Source organism: Opisthocomus hoazin, chromosome 7, assembly GCF_030867145.1.
Source record: "Opisthocomus hoazin isolate bOpiHoa1 chromosome 7, bOpiHoa1.hap1, whole genome shotgun sequence".
Classification (NCBI taxonomy): Eukaryota; Metazoa; Chordata; class Aves; order Opisthocomiformes; family Opisthocomidae; genus Opisthocomus; species Opisthocomus hoazin.
Window position 1 is genome coordinate 45,385,493 of NC_134420.1, and position 19,572 is coordinate 45,405,064.

At 36.8% G+C, this 19,572-nt stretch overlaps 2 protein-coding genes across 6 annotated transcripts in view; one reads left to right on the forward strand and one right to left on the reverse strand.

Annotated features, from left to right (window-relative positions):
- The window catches only part of BAZ1A (bromodomain adjacent to zinc finger domain 1A), a 66,063-nt gene that overhangs the window by 22,011 nt on the left and 24,480 nt on the right, over positions 1-19,572 (reverse strand). For 3 of the 5 annotated variants that reach the window (XM_075425327.1, XM_075425325.1, XM_075425326.1), the window contains exons 5-17: positions 17,450-17,551; positions 16,128-16,215; positions 14,121-14,255; positions 13,380-13,482; positions 10,519-10,673; positions 9,665-9,760; positions 7,645-7,783; positions 7,048-7,194; positions 4,001-4,096; positions 3,648-3,872; positions 2,829-2,994; positions 2,444-2,557; positions 1,119-1,243 (exon numbers count right to left, since the gene is read on the reverse strand). In XM_075425327.1, the coding sequence (XP_075281442.1) occupies positions 1,119-1,243; positions 2,444-2,557; positions 2,829-2,994; positions 3,648-3,872; positions 4,001-4,096; positions 7,048-7,194; positions 7,645-7,783; positions 9,665-9,760; positions 10,519-10,673; positions 13,380-13,482; positions 14,121-14,255; positions 16,128-16,215; positions 17,450-17,551 (1,691 nt within the window). The remainder of the gene's footprint in view (positions 1-1,118; positions 1,244-2,443; positions 2,558-2,828; positions 2,995-3,647; positions 3,873-4,000; positions 4,097-7,047; positions 7,195-7,644; positions 7,784-9,664; positions 9,761-10,518; positions 10,674-13,379; positions 13,483-14,120; positions 14,256-16,127; positions 16,216-17,449; positions 17,552-19,572) is intronic. The other 2 variants (XM_075425329.1, XM_075425328.1) reach the window with 1 other exon arrangement.
- Positions 1-19,572, forward strand: part of PSMA6 (proteasome 20S subunit alpha 6) — a 242,834-nt gene that overhangs the window by 14,256 nt on the left and 209,006 nt on the right. The gene's annotated exons all lie outside the window — the stretch shown is intronic.

Consider the following 19,572-nt stretch of genomic DNA (forward strand, 5'->3'; position numbering starts at 1 on the left):
AATTTAAGATATATATAATAATATTTTTTCCCCTCAACTTGTACCAGCTGAAAATACTCTAGCTCACATCTCAGTTTGCCAAAGAATCAGGTCCTGATAGTCATCCAGATAAGTACATCTTGTAATTAACACATGAAACGGTGACAGATGCTGTCAGCACTCAATTTCTACCTATCTTCCAATGTGCCCTTCAGCTTCTCCAATCGTAGGAACTTGTTTGCCCTCCAGGCTCAATGTCTCAAACATGAGCATTCAAGAAACTTGAAATTCTGTTTAAGACCTCATTGTTTTGCCATCATAAAGCTGTAGTAAACATGCAAACCTGTATTACTGAATAACTCAGAATTTTCTCTCCCAGGTACTGTCAGGAACTGTAGAAGTTTGCAACCTTAAAGCCCACAATGATCCAGGGCTTTCCCTGGCATGGATGCTAGCACAAAGCTTTCATGGGAGAAAGCTACAGATGCGCTAGCAGCCCAAAGCCATGAACAATTCATCCTCTTGTGGTGGTATCTATGTTTAGTTACAAATTGCAGGCTGTGCCATTTACTGCACCACAGCTCCTACCAGCAAATTGCAGAGGAAATTAAATCTGGGGATAAGCCTCATTGCATTCTTGTATAGATGGCATGTTCCTTCATTAACAAAGGCAAACTGAACCCAACCACTCAATACAACATTTTCTTTTAAAATACCTGTTGTTTTTGCATCTTCCTAATAAAAAGAGTAAAATCTACATCGTATGCTATTAGATGAGCTCCTACAACTCTCTCTCCGAGTGCACTACTCATAACCATAATGGTTTGTCAGGCAACAGTCTGTTGGTTTGGTTTTTTTTTTAGATAAAAGAGGAATCCAGACAACAAGTATGGAAGGCAAGAAGAAACAGAAGTGTTAAAGAATGTACAGCTGACCGCTAGAAGTACATCAGGCCAGCTCGATGCACTTCACCACCACCCAAACGTGATCATAATGGACTTTTTTTTCCTTTTCCTTGAAAAATTTACAAGAAAGATTGATACTTTATAAAAATTTACTGTAAAACTCAGTAATTTCCAGGTGCATGCAGGTGTGTGTGCATACATGTACACAAATTAACAAGTACATTATAGTGTTACCTCTTCCTCGTTTTTTGTTTGGTCCCAGCTCTTCTTCATCCTCTGTCACTGTGTCCATGTCTTGCTCTTTACGTTCAATTTCTTTGCTCTCTGTACTAGTATCAAGGTCTCCCCGTTCCTCCTCCCTGACACAATAAAATAAACAAAAGTTGACTAACTGACCAACTAGGTATTAAAAGCTGAACAGAATGAAAAAAACCACAGCCACACAACAGAATATGGCATCTTCAATACAAACAGTACCTTCCTCTCAGAAGTACTTCAGCTAGTAAAAGACCTACAATGCTTTTCAAAAGTAAACTTTAGGTCATAGAATATATTAAAACCCAGAAGAAACCCACTGAACTGTAAATGGAAAGTTCCACGTTAAAGACTAAAACCGGCTCTTTGGTATTCACTCTTATGTTTGAAGAGCGTTATTATAATCAGATCTTTTTTGGAGACATCTTAGTGTAGTTCTACTGACCTGAATTGTTTTTTTCATGACCAAAAAAAAAAAAGTGTCCTCATCAAAATGTATACCCTTTTATAAAATGCTTATTATACATTTTTCTCTTGTCTAGCAAATATAATTAAAAACCTACAGAACTACATGCAACCATTACAGGGTAACCTTTCTTTTATTATTTTATCATAACTATAGTTTCAAAAATATAGCACAAATCTGTCTTGGGCCCATGCTCACCTTTTACAAGCTGACTTAGTTAACTAACTCCCTTCCTCAAGCAGGTAAAGATACAATGTTGCATATACACTTTGCTTTTTTTTTTTCTGGAATTCTATACAGTTGCATGTGCATGAATCTTATCACCTGAAACCATACAGTTTTATTAACAGAACAAAAAAACTTGGTGTTATGGAAAACACCTGGTATAGCACAGCATTTTTTTAAAAAAATGCTATTAAGTTTGATTCATAAACTGTTATGTGAGGTCAGTATTATCTAGCTCAGATTGGGCCAATTCCTCAAATTAGAAGATGAACTAGAATGGTCTATTAATGAATATAATATGAAATCAATGCAAGACAAAAAGTAATGCAAAAAAAATAGATTTTGCAAGTTTCTCTTATCACTAGGTAAAAAACTGTCAAGCTTTCAGCTGAGTTATGAGTACAATAAACGTTGATTTTAAAAATAAAATCACTTTCATAAAGCAATTCTAGAACACCAGGAGGAAAAATAAAATCAACATTGAGGGCTATACACTTAAATTAAAATATACCTTTGTATATGATCAAGTCAATGAAAACTACATAGGTAAGGTCTGGCCACATAACTGAAAAGTATTGTGTCATATGTATCACAGTAATACCATTTATCATACCCAACAGATACTTCTACAGCAGGATTTCTTTGCTCCTCTTCCTTCAGCTTTTCTTGCTTCTCTTTCATTTTTAACTCTTGTTCTTTTAACCTTTCTTCTTTCCTCTTACGTATCCTAATAGGAAGAAGAATATAGAAAACCAGCTGCAATTAATCTAGTATGTGATCTGGTCACATCTTTTTTCTTTAATACTACAGCATCATCTAAAAATAACAGTAATGTGGGAAAGCACAATGCTTAGCACAACTAAGTTTCGCTCCCGTCTAGGGTCTCAAGAAACCAGCATAAAACATAAACACTGCTATTGTTTCTCTCTGCCTTTTGTAATTGAGGAATTAATCTAATTTGTACTAATAAAATTTAGCTTTCTGTGTCCTAGTTTTACCTTGCCGCCGCTGCCTCTCGTTCTTTGCGATGCTGTTCTGCCTTTAATTCTCTGAACTCCTGTTTTGCCTGTCGTAACACATCAACGGAGTCCTCAATGAAATCTCGAGTGGAGACGAGAGTCAGAAGTTTCCCACAGAGGGCATGAAGGATCTTCATTTTTTCTCCTAATAAAATTCAGATCAATGTTTATATTTCATTATACAACTGATAAGTAAGACTTACTATTACACACTCCAGACTAAAGATTGGTTCTCACTTGAGAACAGTCAAACACCTGTAGCGCACCAGCTGCACTTGCAAAGAGGCATTTCCTGAAATACCTGCTTTGCTCAGAGATGCGAGCCTTTTTTTTAAATTTATTAACTTCTAGCATTGAAAGAAGAACTAAAATGCAACATATCTTCAAAACAGAGACAGAGGAACAGTAGATAGTAATTTTTTCTCCATTTCCGTATAACAAAGAGAAGACCCAAACCAGAAGAGCAGTGAAAAGCAGGGGATGAATCAAACACTCAGATGCCTCTCCCAGAGAGATCTCCTTCTGCAATTAAAACTAACAAATTTTTAACTGGTTTTTAAAAAGCTACTCAGAAGTAATGTGACTGCCTAGCCCTGCAATCTCTGATCTCGTGGGACCTGCTTGTGGGGGCCAGAGCACAGGGGACGGGTGTCGGTCTAGGTGACCTCCAGAGGTGCTTTCCAATTTAAATTATTCTATGATACAGTAAATTTTTAGCGTTATTGATCTGAAGCAGTTACAAAACCGATCAATTGATGAGCAATCTAATAATCTCTAACATTTATTGTCTTTTATTACCTGGCAACAAATCATACACTGAGGTACTTGAAAGTTTCTTCAGGAGACCAGGATTACTTAATCTCAGCTCCATGCAAGCATCATCAGTAGCATCAAACCCTCCTCGTTTCTGGTAACGGTATTTTGCATTGGCTGATGTTACATCAGCACCTGACGCTAGAATGTGAAGTCTGAGAATCTCAGAAAGTGTGCAGCTATCAAGATCCAAGTTTTTCAAATTGCAGCCTACAGTTGAGAAGAATGAACAGTTATTTTATACAGACATTAACACATACATAAATATTAAAAATGTGCTTTAAAATACAGAGCAAAATACGAACAGTAACAAAACAAGAAGTGAAACCCACACATACCCTGATGTAACTGGGGCCATGCAGCTGCCAAAGTTGCAACTGCAGACAGTGCAGATTTTGTGGGGTCTGCATCTTCATCCAAAGCCTCTGTTAAATCTTTAAGGAAATAAACACTTTATTCTAGTGCAAATTAAAACTTGTACTGCGGAGGGGAGGAAAGCAAGCCATTTTTTTTAAAGTTGCAGACAAAGCAAAAAGAGGGCTGATATTTACAAAAGCACCAAACGTATTCAAAACTCAATCCAACATCCAAATTAAAATTTACATCTCTTTAAATGCAACTAAAAGTCCGACTAAAAGCTAAAGACATGCACCACATGCTATACACTGTTCTCCCTATATATACGCTGTTAAAGCAACCACAAGGCACAAAACATGCACAATGGCAACATAAAAGGCAGCAAAAACAAATCTGTAAACACACTTGAAAGCAAAAACAAACAACAGTGCAAGAACACCTCTATTTCATTCCCTCAAATGAATTGTTATTTCCTACATCACTTTGTTTTTACGAAAGGCCATCCAAACCAATTAGACATTTTAATACTGGTTATCACCATTCACTGTATACTTTTAATCTGTAACTTAGATAAAGCCTTACTGTTCTGCACAAATAGAATTACTAACGCATTTCTAAGAAACCATATTTCACCAAAACAAGCATCTGCACTTAATGAGCGTCACACATTAGCAAACTGACCAGGAAAGCAGGACAGTGAAAGGAAGAAACAGCAAAATTTCTGTTTGTTAGACAAAAGTTTCCTTAGCACTTACAAGTATTTCTCCAGAGGGCTAGCAGATTTTTTTCAACGCTGTATACCGTTGCAACAACTTCACTTTATTCAAGTCCAAATCATTAAGCAGTTACAAAGTCACCAAGTCAACAGAGAGCCACAAATCCAAACTACAACTACATAAAAAGCAAATCCACAACAGTCTTGTACAATGATTGGTGCTGTTTGAAAACTACCACCCAGACACTGCAAAATTGACCTCTGCACCTCCCCTCTCGCTGTATCTGTGTAACAGGGTTTGAGAAAGCACTGTACGCACCAAAACCCCACACCCATGGTGTTTTCTGTTGCAGAAACGCTGCCTGTACAGAATTTCAGTGAGCAAACATGCTGGCTACTGCTGGTTTGGTTAGTCACAATTACAAAGCCGAGAACATGTAATTATTTTATGGGAAAGGAGATGTCTAAACATGAGTGACATGAAATGAAAGTTCAAAGGCAAGTAAAAGATAATACATACAGTGCCCTGCCCACAGCTCTGCCAAACTAGAAGCGCAACGGCAGATTTTTGCCATCGCCAGTCCCATACAGCCAAATTAAAATATGAAAGTTGCATTACATTTTTTCTGATCAGTCCCATGAATAATAAAGAATCTAACCAACTATTCTGTGATTACCTGATAATGGAATCCTTGCTTATATTGCCCAAGTAGTGCTCTCCATAGTTAAAAGACACAGTTTAATTACTAAATTCAACAGTAAATAAAATACAGTCTAAATTTGTTAACACCATATCAAATCTGTAGCTTTATTCAATCAACAACAGCAGTCTCTATTGCTGAAGGTAGTGCCCATGTTTTGTATGAAGACATTTTATAGATTGGACATAAATCTTAAGCATGGGAATACGCATAGTCTTCAAGGGAGGAATTAAAGGAATCTTCCTGTACCTCATATACCTGTCTTCTGGGGGAACCACAGGATTCACTTGACCTCAGATGGGGAGCGCTCTTATGTTCCTATCTACCTCTAATGAAATAAAGACTAGCAGAAAGGTCAAAGCTTCTCCCTTAACCAGTCAGCAAATCTGGCAGTCCGTAAACACAGGACATACAGGACAACAGCAGTGTCGCAACAGTTGCCTTCCCTTTCCACCAAGCACTTCAGAAGGCAAAAGAATTGAGAAGTCTTAGATTCAAACACAGAAGGTGCATGCAACAGTAACATCTTAAAATATTTTCAAGGCTCCCAGTCTGACATTCCCTTCTACTTCCTCAGCTACACCAACACACTGTTTTGAGAGACCATCACTACTTGATGAGTGTAACAAAGTAGTCAGATCAGTTCCCTGATCCACAGTAAGCTTTATAAGTAGCTGAGCTGAAAAAAAATAAGGGAGAAGCACATTGCAAGGGCGTTAAAAACCAGACTTGTGCAAAGGGGACATAGAGAATACTTCAAGTTTGTATTATCGACAAACTGTATGCAAAGCACTCCATGTGGCATCGGTTAAGATCTTACAGGCAGAGCACTCTGCAGGAAGAGGCCTAGGGCATTCACAGACCATGGGCTGAACCGCTGAGTTGCCTGAACACAGAACAGAAACAGTCTACTACGGACAAAGACACATCCATAATGTCCCTGACCACATGAATTTGGAACCAAGCCTGCACTCCTTCTGATCAGTGGTTAGCATACACCAAATGCCTCTGAAGACGTGGGCAACTTCAGCCTTTGAGTGAAGGCCAAAGGCAGGGTGACTGTGAGATCCTTTACTAGAAAAAACAGAGATGTGGTAGTATCTAGGAGTTATGGATGCATACTTTGAAGTCTTGAAGGACAATGAATATTGAATTCCTCACTATAGTTGTGCTGAAGAGTTCTAATTTTTAATCTAGTTAGGTCCAGATTTTTTTTTTTTTGGTAGCAACAGATAAAGACCTTTGAGAAGATTTAGGAAAATTCCTTGTTTCCTCAGGAGAAACATCTAACAGTGCTGAAGGAAGAGCAGGAAGGTGAAGACAAGTGTCCCTCAACTCCAAAACATGAGCAGTGCTGTTAAAAGCTTATTATGCTTTGCTGGATACAATCATAGTAACAATGAGCTTGCTTTTTCTCTATTCCCCTCAGATCCCACCCTCCATGCCCAGATGAAGGCTTTAATTTCAGATAAAAGAGAAAAAACAAGGCCATTTACATACAATACCCATGCATAATAAGACAAGGTTAAACAAAGGAATGCCACAAATCATGCAGTTTAAAGTTAATTCCAGTGGAATTTCAGTTTTTCAGCAGTAAAATTAAGGATCTGACCTTTGGTCTCAGCATCAGCTATTTGATCTTTGGCCACTTCCTCTTCCTCTTCGGCCATTGCCTGAAAGATGGCAGTCAGGAAGAAAAACAGCAATTCACATAGTGGGCCTTCAGTGTCATTTCCTACAAGAGCTTCCTCTAAAACTTCTGTGAATAAAGTTTAAGAAGCGTCACTTTTGCCGCACAGTTGGAAAACGATTATGTACTGAAGAATGAAAACATTTTTTTTTTCCTTCAGGTATGATAATCAAGTTACTGTTCCACAATTTACTGCAAATATTCCTAAGGTGATGCTGTTGGAAAAGAGTGCTGACAAAACAACATTATTTTCTTAATATATTACTGCAAGAGTAAAGAACAAATAGCCATTTTTAAAAGTAGATTAACAGCTTCTACATTTAAGTTAATTTTGATTGTCTAAACATTGCAGAAGTTGACTATGAAGAGAAAACTGGATTGATATGCACATGTAAGCACTGACATATTAAAGCTGCACAGAAAATTTTGTAGTACTGGTACTTGGGTGCATTTAAGATGTTTGGTAGGAGAACGGACACCACAAAATTGGGGCACCTTGCCACACAAATGACAACTTGCCTAAAGTCACTCCTTCAGGGAATTCATCTTGAAGATCAAAAAGTTCCCCAAAAGCATATAAAAACTCCAAAACCATCAGAGCATCACCAAAGATCTCAGGAGGAAGTCTCGTCTTCACTGGCATTGGAACGGGAAGTTCCTGCAATCCAAACAGGACAACTTAATATTGTAGCAGAGTACACAAGTGATTAAAACCAAACAGTCTATGATTCTAAGGAGTAGAACTGTTTGGTTTCTTTACATTTTACTGAAAGTAGTTCCACAAGACACATAATCAATTATCACAGAAACATCTGTGGTAGCACTAACTTTAAAAACAAGGGAGCATGCAACTTGGACATAAATCTTTTGGGATAAAAGTTTATTCCCGTTCATGGAGTTAAACAATTTTGTATCTGGGTTTAAAGGAACTCAAATCCACTACAAGTGAAGAACACTGGTTAATCAAGATTTTTCCTTCAAACCTGTATTATTTCACAAGAGTACTGAACCTAAGTTTGGCGGAACTGTCCAGACAAGCAAAAACAAACATATTCTTAAAAAGTTACTCGTTATTGCTTGCAAAGACAAGCAAACAAAAACCCAACACATTCATATAAAACCACACCCATCTAAATACAAGGATATGCAAGATCATGTCTAATGACTGAGTGTTCCTGTATTTGGGCTTTTGCGCTGGTGAGGCAGTTACAATAGCTGAAAACATTTTAAAGGGGGCTGATGTAACCATGTAACAAGACCACTTCACAGAGGCACTACATCCAAATCACAGGTGACAGCGTCTCACACCGAGTTGGTATCTTGATGTAACTTTTCAAGATTGTCTTCACTTAATGTTTCTTAGCAGACAGAGTCAAAAAATTTCCAGAAGGATGGCTCCTTTCCACAAAGGTGGTAGCTCACATACATTAATGAGAAGAACGCCATATACTATGCTTTCAGAAGAACACAGTAAGGTATTTCCCGAGAAGGGAATTCTTTTTGAAAAACAGTCTATGGGTGGATCTTTCTTCTAGCTTCCTCACCTAAACTCATCTTTATTCATATTCTTGTCAATTTTCACTGTACTGACAATACTACTTTCCTACCCCTCCCTTTTTCTTTTCCAATCGAAATATAGCAGCACTGTTTTGCACAGCTTCCTCTCGTTTTGACAATGCTCTTTTCTCAGTTTCTTCTCCCCTTCTGTACACAGCTAGGAGTTTTCACTCTCACCTTCAAGTGCCCATACAGCTCTCCTTGCAAATATATTCTCATATTCCTCCCTACCAGTGCCAACACTTCAATTCCTTCAACGCTATCCTGTGTTCCCACTTGTCCTCTCTGCACTTCTGTCATGTCCCCCTGTGCATCTCAAATAAACCCCCATGCTGGTATTTCTGGCAATTTTGACTCTTTTCGCTATCCCCTGCCAAAATTAATCATAATAAAGTGTACATAACTGTACACGAGACAACCTTCCCTTAGGTACAGCCACACTATATTCTTGTTTAGAATATTAAGTTCTTTGGGAGGTAAATTCTTGTCACTTTCTATAGGTTTCCAGGATCAGAAAGATGCTGGGCTGGTTAAGCAAGGATACTGCTAGAGTTTACATCAAAAGAATGCTACAGGGAATAACAAACTAATGTCCTTTCCATCTTTTGCAGCCAAAAATTTGGTTTCTTCATTACCCAAATCTTTTAAGGAAACTCACCTAGAACAAATATTGAGTTATATTGTATATTTAACAGAAAAGTCCGGCATGCTCAATACCTGCCACTCCGTAAGACAAGTGCTTTAAAAATACATTTGCTCCACATTAACACTGAGAACAGAAGAGCTTTACAGGCTTTTACTGGAGAGTTAAAATGCAGATGCAGATGATCCTGTTAGCATCACCACTGCAAAACATTACCTGACTGCAGGTGATTCACAACTCCTAGCATTCAGATCAGATCTAGATCTGCCTCTGCATTAGGAAATCTAGCTTGGGGACCCCGTAAAGCATGAGCTTGAGCTATTCCATATTCAGTCATACCTTAAGATCATCACACTCCATATCTTCTCGAGGCTTACTCCACTGTTTCAGATATTCCACATATTTTCTTTTTTCTTCACGCAGCTTCTCTCTTTCCTGAAAGAGAGAGTCACAATTGCACACAAAATATGGTCAGATCACCCTATTACAATTTCTAGAACTGCACCACTTACTATTTCAATCACACTGAAAAATAAGACTGTAACATATTGAATTAGAATGAAATAATCTAATAGTTTTTACTTTGTGTAAGAAGATATTGGCAAAAATGTCAGATTAGACATGCAGTCTTGTTTGTTTGGTTTTTTAAATGGCAGTGGCCAAGGAAAAAATATCTAAAAATAAGGGTATTTATGAAAGTTGCCACAAAAAAAGACCATCAAAGTAGACAGTGGATGTGGCTGTGGTAAAATATAGTGGAATAAATTAATTTCTTCATATTCAAAATGACAAAAAATTATTTAGCAACTTCCATCCAAAGACAAACCACAAGGAAACCCACAACCATTTAATATGCTGTGAATCTGATGCAGTACAATGTCTTAACACTTCAGTAGAAGACAACCACCAAATCAAATACTGTCATGTATTGTTGGCAAAACCCTTACCACATTACTTCAGAAGTAAGTTCAAGGTGAACTTTTCGTTAACCAAGATTATAATATAGCGAATGTTATCCAGAAATATAAGGTATGATTATGGATTTGTAACTGCCTATTCTTCTAAAGTGCATTTCTATGAACTGAAAACAGCTAATGGAAAATAACTTGAAGCAGATAACAACTAAGAAACAAGTAAACTAGAAAGCCACTATACTGTTCCTATATTAAACACATATACTGCAAATGCATTACTTTTTCCTTTTCTATTTTGAGCCTCTCTTTCTCTTCTTTCCTCTTCATCCTTTCTTCTTCCACAATCTTCTTTAATTCTTCTCTCTTTTTTTCCTTATCTTCTCTCTCCTTTTTCTTAGCTTCTATAGCATGTGCCTTCTCTTGTTTTAATTTAGCTTTTTCAAAAACCGTAAAGGAAAAAAAAAAAGCAACAAACCGAAGTTACTTTTTCTTTTACAAAATGTTAATTTTATTTAACTGTGCTAAATAGACTGATCTTTTTTATAATTACCATATGAAAAAGATATTGTTATGAAGACTCGTTTCTATGCCAACCAAAATTCAATCACTTGAAAGTTCTATAGACAATCAGAATTCTAAGCCTAGGGATTATACATGTTTTACAAGGTTGTCATCACTGTAATACAAGTAAAATTTCTCTGGTTTTGTGAGTATACAGAAGTCTATTACTTGTTCATTGTTTTCTGTCAAGTGATGTATAAAGATGAGAACTGATTCTAACTGCATATAATTACAGCATCTTATTTAGGTATGACTGCTTAATAAACTCATGTCATAACTAGATGTGGCATATAAACATTAAATATTTGCAACAGTAAAAACCTTTAAATAACTGATCTTTAAATATTTAATTATTACTGAATTAATGAAGAGTCAATACATTTGAAACCTACTTATATTTCAGTGGTTTTTATGCAGCTTTTACTTCTATTACACAGTTTACGCTGAACTTTAATTGGTAATAAATGCTACTGCCTGAGGAGATCCAGCTTTCTTTGTAGTTGTCTGCAGAAGAACAGCGGGGTACAAATACCCACTTTCACTGGACAGACAATGTCTGTCAACCCACACATGGGCTAACAAATAGAAGTGGGTTAGAGGGCTTACCATTTTAATTGAATAAACAAGAAAGCTAGAATCACAAGTGAAGGAAATGAAAAAAGATCTTTACTGCTGTTACAAAGTGGATGGCACTCAAAAAAAGATTTTGATTGCATTTTCCCATAAAATTCTGAAAATGGGCTAGATTGCTTTTACAGATAGTTACTACACATACCAGCAATGGCTCTCACCCAGCAAACAAAAGCAGTGAAGCTGATCCCCCACTGTCTTCTACATACTGAGAAGGATGACCTTTCAAGGTAATTCACATTTTGCTACCTTTCCACATCATTAGTAAAGTACTATAGCATCTTTTTATAGCAGACTTCATGAATGTCACTAATTGCCATTCCAATTGAACATTATTTACACATAAAATGTTTAAATTAATATTCAATAACACAAATATATTTCAAAGTGTACTTCTAAGCTTATTGCATGGATGGGATCATACTTTTCAAATTACCAGTATAATGTGTTGCCGATTTCAAATTAAAAGAACTGCATTTTTTTTTTTTAATTTATAATCATGGACCAACATTGGGCCAAAAATGAACACACAGAACAAGTGTGCCATCACAGTTTTGTTTTTTTTAATTATTATTACTTATTTGATGCATTCATCATCATTTTATGTCCTCAACAAAAACAGAAAGCATTTACAAAGTCTGAATATCAACATGTTGTGACAGCTTTCTAGTGAAGAGGCCAGAAAGTACAAAGAATACATTTGTATCTCCATGTTCTGCAACTTCTTTCAAGGCTGACTGCTATTTCATTGTTTGAAACTGTAAGTTTCAAGGGCATTGGGTTTTGGGGTGCAACGGGGTAACACAAAGATAAAATTACGCCATAATGTGTCTTAAACAGCCCTCTAGAAGCTGTAGTTAACACCACACAAGATAGGAAGCAGCAGTGATGTTGATCAGCTATTACCTTGTTCTGTGCTGTCATTTCCAGCACATAAGCAAATAGAAGCTAGCTGTGCAAAAAAGTGGACACACAAGTTTAGTGGAGCCCATTAAACCCTAGTATCACCACCTCCTTTGAAGAAAAGGCGCTGACCATCCTCAGGCACCTCTGTTGTTATTTAAGCAGATGTTAGACTAGATAATTTCCAGACATCCCTGCCATCCTAAAACATTCTATGATAATGGAAACAAGAGGTAGAAACCCGAATTTCATGGAAATATTTCCACAGATAACAGCCTTTCCTTAGGAAGGACATCATTGCTTACAATCCAGAAGAACATCATCGTGCCTCTCCAAGAAGATGCACCAGTTTAGTTAGTTAACCCATACAAAATGTATGTGGGTCCCCTCCTCCATTTGATTTATTTTTTTTAAGTTTGATTTCAAGAAACAGGTCGAAATTAAGCCAAAATAATTCAGTCTGAAACAAAAATATCTTAAGTGATTTGCGCTCCTTTAATTAGAAAAATTAGTAAATGTACTGTAAGAAATCTTGCAAAACATTTAGACATACCTTAAATATCTACGCACAAACATCCTCAGAAAGACTCAAGATTTCCTTAAGAATTATTACACATTTAGAAAGCACTGCAGTTCTTTTAAATTTTGAGGTAGCTTTCCCATTTATGGATTTTCCTCATACAACAGATTGATTTGTGTTGAATGTTCATGTTTTGATATACCTTCAGCTAGTAAAATTTATGCGTGACTTCAGAACTTCTGCAAAAACTTATTTTGCTCTTTATTTATCTGAGATGGAAATCTACACAGCTGGGCTGCAAGCTTCCTACATTTCCCCAGTTTAGTAACATAATTATAATTAAAAAATAATTCAGGAAACAACCACTCTAACCACTGAAAGGAGCACTTTGCAATAGTGTTGTGGCAATGCACTCTTACTGCATTTTCCCTTTGAAGGGTACAACTCCAAAAATACTCTAATTATGGCCTGCTCTCAGACCTGCAAAAACTGGTTCTACTAGTCAGAGGACTAAACCTCAACTTACCCATGGCCTGCATATCTTCTTTTTGCTTCTGGAACCTTGTCTTTTCCCTTGCTACTTTACTTTTGTTTCCTTGGATACTTTGTTTAGCAGTAATCTCGTCCTCCTGATAGAGAATTCAGAGGGGGAGTGGAAAAAAAGAACATCATATCCACAGTGAAATGACCAGCAACAGATATTCCCAATTTTTCAACAGTTCTCCAAAACAAGAATAAAAACAGGCTGTAAGTTTCCCACAAACATACTATGTACTCAGAGATCCTGCCTAATAGTTGGGAGGGAAGAGGGAGAGGAAGAAAATCCAAAACTTTTTGTTACTACTTTCTTTTTAAGTAGTTCAGAGCACTAAGCTTTGGTATGTTTACATATAGGCAGGTGACATAACTGTATCTAAGAGTACAAATTACAATTTTTTAGCAAATTATTTACTAAACAGTCCCAGAAGGGACAAGTACTCTATATGCACCTTCACAACATACTGAAAAGCTAGTTTCTTAGTGGGATCACAGCAATACAAAAGATAAAAATAAGAAGATAACATATCAGGTATGGTCCCTTTTACTAGCTTAACTATAAAGCAATCCACTTTAATAGCAATTATATAATATATCCCAATTCATCCTCAAAGAAAAAAGCACAATGTCAACCTTGCATTACAACTTCTGTGAAAGTTCAGACAAAATGGAAGAACTTAAAGACTATGCTGATGTGTCTTCATCTGGAATTAAAAGTATTATTACTTACAAGACTAGTAGCTGCCCTCTTTGGAGGTCTCCCTCGCCGTCTGCTTGCAGGACTGAAGATAAAGGTGGGTGGGTCATCAGGAAAGAAGCAGGAGAAATTTTGTTCTGCTAGATTATATTTTGCAATTGATGTTGCCTTAGTAAGAAAGATGAAAAAAAAAAATATTCATTGTGACATTCTTTCTTTTTCAGAAATATAAGCGGATCAATGAAACATTAATTCACGAAAAAAAGACAAGAAAAGTAACTAGAGTCACAACTGGTTAGCTTAAGATAAGAAATAAAACTCTGAAATAGTATAACTGTAGAGTTACCAAGTGAACAATAATGTAAGCAGCACACGTTTGAAAACAGAATTTGGCCTCATTTGGTAAGATCTTATTTCTTGAGATGCCTTTCAGCAAACACAGCTGGACACAGTCTTCCTAGTAAGTTACTGAAATGTGTTGAGAATGAATCGTGACAGAGAAAGCTGGAAAATTAATTTACTGAAGAATCACATAATTCTCTATTATACTTAAACATTTCTGGAGGAGGAAAAAATTTATGACTTCTCTCACTCTGAATCATCAAAGTTTCTTTTCAAGTCAGCTTTCTCAACCTGGTGACTTCAGGAGGTCTGCCCTTATCACGTGATACAGATGAGGACACAAAGGAGACAAGCCAAACAGGACATGTTCACGTAACTGCTGAAATGCAAGGCAATTGACAAGGGAACGAGGAGACACCCCGCCAAAAGCCAAAGAGAAGATGACAAACGCACACATATACAGAATACAACAATTTTTCTGAGGCACCAGAAAGCATTGCTCATAGATCACTAGACCCAGCACACTGTATCACATCAAGGACAACATGATCGCCAACAAGCCCAAGCAAGGGGGTGGTTTACCCCTTTCAGCTCTGTTTTCTTCTATTTCCATTTCTTTAAAAGAGACAGACTTTAAAGTTACAAGCTTATTTAGAAATCATTTGCCTTTATCATGTTCTACAACTTTCAGAGGCAAGACTCCCACTGACACTCTCATCTCTCAGAGCTTTCCTGAGCAGAACGAGCAGTTACACAGCTGTGTGTGGATTCCTCTTAAACACACACAGAAAATACAAGGCATAATAAACAAACATGTTACTTCCTGAAAACAAGACAAAGATAAGAAGGATTTCAGGGTCAAGGCTCCAATATGCAGTGAAAGAGTCCACAATCTCCTGCAGCACAGCAAGCAAGGCAAGGGAAATTGCTGCCTACTTGATAAGCATGGGAAAAGCTGCTCAGTTCCTTCAGCACAAGGAAGCATAAATGCTCAGAGTCATCCTGCACAGACTAAGATGTGAACTTTAGTCTGAATGTACTAAGTATCACCATACATCTTCACATGAGATGACAAAAATATGCATCTTGACATCTTCAACGTCTAAGGCCTCACCAAAAGCCCATTCCAGACACCTGAACTGTTCAGTACTTCTGTCTCACTGAACAACTGGAGACTGAATTCAATCTACAATAAAATATTTTCCAGCTAAAAGCATTACAACTGAATGATATTAGCTTACTGTGCCAAAATATAAATATTTTTTATTTGACTTCGAAATACCAGCTGCATACCATGAAGAATGAAAACAATTCATGTGTAGACTAAGCAAAATTACATTATGTTTTAATAAATAACATTTTTCTAGGTAAAAGCTCCCATTTTTATTTTGGGGACTTTTCTAAACTGGTAGCTAAAGAAGAAAATAGAGAATTAAATTCTGCTTGATGTACAGAAAAACTACTATCTTGTTCACAAGCAAAAGTTAACAAACCCTGTTTTTCAATCCGACTTTTCACGGCATCAACAGAAAAAAGTTGCAGTATACATTTTTTATTTTGGAAGAGTCAAATACTAACTCAATACAGTATACCTTACAAAAAGCTAAACTTGATGTAGCTTAAAAAAGAATCTCTGAGCAGCTAGTAGAGAAGAGCAAAAAAAAAATTCCATCCCACAAATTATTCCTTCGCATTTACCTTAGTTTTAATGACTCCATCATGTGGTTCACAGTGTTGTTTCAGAAAAAGTTTAAGTCTATCACGAGATAAGAGATGCTTCCTCCGGCTGTACCAGGAAAGAAAGATTACATTATCAACTAACATCTTTAATTATTGTTTGAGTACAGCTGACAGTAAGCGCAAGGACACATGTAACAGATCATATGACTGACCTATTTCACATTTTCTTAATTATAAATTACACGCTTACTATTGTAACTAACAGCCATTCTTTGCAACCCCACTTCAATTAAAAATTTCCTTATGAACAAAACAAAACCCAAGTAATACTTAAACAGTTAATCTGTAATTTTTGTTTTGAAGTTGCTGGTATGTCCTCTTGTTCCTCGTATGTCCACACATACAAACTCCACAGCCTATTCACCCCCGCTAGATCCTCCAAACATTCCTTTCTATCACAGTAGCTTTTAAAATCCTCATATAAAATTAAAGCCTGATTGTTTCAGAAGGGGATGAAAACAAACAAGCAAACTAGAACAGCAGGAAAGCAGCATTCACATCTCTCGGACGAGACAGCAAAGTACAGAAGTCTCAAGTTAACAAGTGCGAGGGGTGAATTCACACACTGCCTGGTCAGGCTGAGGCACTCCTCGCTACAGGAGATCGGGCGCTCCGAACACTTCCCAGCATCCCAGTGAACGCGCACTACTTCATGGGAAGGAGAAAACAAACTACACAGGAGTAGGTAACAAAGAAAGTAATCTCGATTCACACTGGAACTAAATTACTTGAAATCAGTTTTGTTCCAAAGTATCCAGTTTCTGAAGTTTCGATGCACTATCTACTCTAAAAAAAAGTTCAACTAAATTCAATACAAAATTACGCTATTTAAGAAGCAAAAGCTCTTTGCAGCCTTGTGTTTTAGAGCAGTAGAACAGTCTGATGGCCAATGTCTGCTCTAACATTCCAAACCCGTAATGCTACCTCACAGTGAGCTCAGAATGCCAACAGTTCATCAGTATCACAAAAGAGGGTTCTCAAACTTTTTCCACCTACTCCAGTCACAGCAGTAGGCACTGCTGTATCAGAAGCAACAGCAAGTCTCACCTGTGTGCCAACAACAGCAGAGAATTGTAAGGAGTTGGTATGTGTGTTAATACTAGTAAAGCTTGGAACCCTTGCTACGGATAGCCTGTGAAACACAGTATTTTGTCCCAGTGCCTCTAATTAATAACTGTAATATTTTAAAATGCCATTTTGTATCAAAAACATCTTACAGTGACTTACACAAATCATGCAGTTATAAAGCACAATTTAAACTTTCATATACTAATTTTTACCTCAGTTGAGATGCTCTAACGATCACGGTTTCATATAGTTCTTTTTTAATAGGTTGGACTTTGTATTTGAACAAAGAAGGATCAATTATGGCTTTCTTCTCCCTAGGAAATGAATAAAAAAATAAGTTAACTACATCACAGAACACTGGTCTTATATCGTACACATTTAATACATTTATATGCATACACAATTGACCTCTTGAAAATACCCAGGGATATTTAATACACGCTGTGACTTCCACTGGTACCAAACAGGATCTATTCACTTCTGCCAACTTTTCTACCACTAGATTCAGCCCTGAATCAAAGCCAGTTTCTGCAAGGAACAGGAAAAGGGATCAAGGCTGTTGGCTGTCTTAGCAAGGAGTAGACAGAACAAAGCGGGAGACAAGTAATGATACATCTCTATCCCTCAGAAAATTGTCTGCTTGATACTCTCAGTATTCATGATGGCAACAGGAAGGTAGGAGAAAGGAGAAAAAGATGATGAGGAAGGAGTCCGAAAGACAGAGTTAAAAATGAACAAAAATAGTAGCCATAGAGCTATGGATCAGATCTCAAAATGAATAAAAACCAGGTAGAATATTTTTCTGAAATATCGATTTAGAAAAAACACCCTCACCAACAACATTCTGAAAACAGGAGTCATAAGGCAATGCATCTACACTTTACAATAAATGCTTAGACTTACATGGTGTTTTTCTCCCCAAAGTGTACTTCCCGTGTACAGCTATCAGCTACAGAGAACTAGATTTTTCCCCATGGAAGATATTTCTTCATTTTTAACATAACTGTAACTGCTTTCCTACACCTCTCCCTACGAGGATAACCACCCAGCATCTGGTGTGCTACCAAAACAAAATTCACTCCTTTAAAAAACAAAGAGGGTTTTTGCCATAGACAATAGACTGTAAACAGTGTGGTATATTTATAGACATACTTCATGAACGGAGTTAAACTACTGACGTTTTCCTTAAATAATGTTGCATTTTGCTATTAAAGAACAGAACTAACTTCGCTTAGGGTGGCAATTTGTAATCAAAAGTCCTATTGTTTTATCAGGAAGACTTCAACCATCATCTTATTTCATCAGTAAGGGAAGGTGAAGAAGTTATGTGGACGAACTAGGAGATTAACAGCTATGCATTTCATCATCATCAGTCCTTCTGGCATTTACAAAATGCTTGAAGGTGGAGTCTGTGACAAAACAAAATAAATCAATATACCACTTGCTATCCTTCACCCCTATGAAGAACACACACAAGATGCAGTGAACGGTACTTTGCAAGGTTGTTGAATACGAAATTTGCTCCAATTCTTATTTTTTCCCCACTGACTCTGTGAAATAGAAGTCCAAAGATATGCAACATTCAGATGACAAATAATAAATACATTATTAATTCATACAAATGAACTTTAAAAGAAACAGTACTTATCCACAGTTGGTGTCACTTTAGATGAGAATAATTTGAAAATTTCTGGAGAAAAATAGTTTACAATGATTGAATGACCAACATAGTTAAATACAAATGAAGAGACAGGAAAGAAGATTTAGACTTGGAAACAGCAACATGTCTACTGGACCTACAGATAAGCACTATGGCATACACTGTCTGCCTTGTACAATGCTATCCAAGTCAAAGTCTCAAGCTGAGTCACTCAGACCAACTCCAGTTTAAGAAAAATAGTTTAAAAATTCCACCCAGCTAGTCACATTAGCAAAGCAGACATAAACAGCATAAACAAAGTAGTTCAGTATACTCACTGGCAGGATTTTAGCATCTCTGCCTATAATTTTAAGTTTGTTAAAATAGGGTTCATATTTTGGTCATAGTGTGACTTGGTCTTCCATGACCATCTTCAGTCTGAAGACAGGAAAACTACAGCAATGAAGGCTGTCGCTACGGATCTGTGGATAGCATCAAATACAGACTTGTTCCCTCATCATACACGCCAGGTTTCCAGCCCTTTAGTCTAACAAGCTTAAGAAGGACCCTAACAGCTAGTGTTCAGATACAAAATAAAAGCCAGAATGCCAAAAATTATATTAGCTTATTTACACATTTTTAATAGATTCTAAGATCCAATACACTCTGTAATCAAAAGTAAGGCCCAAAGAATAA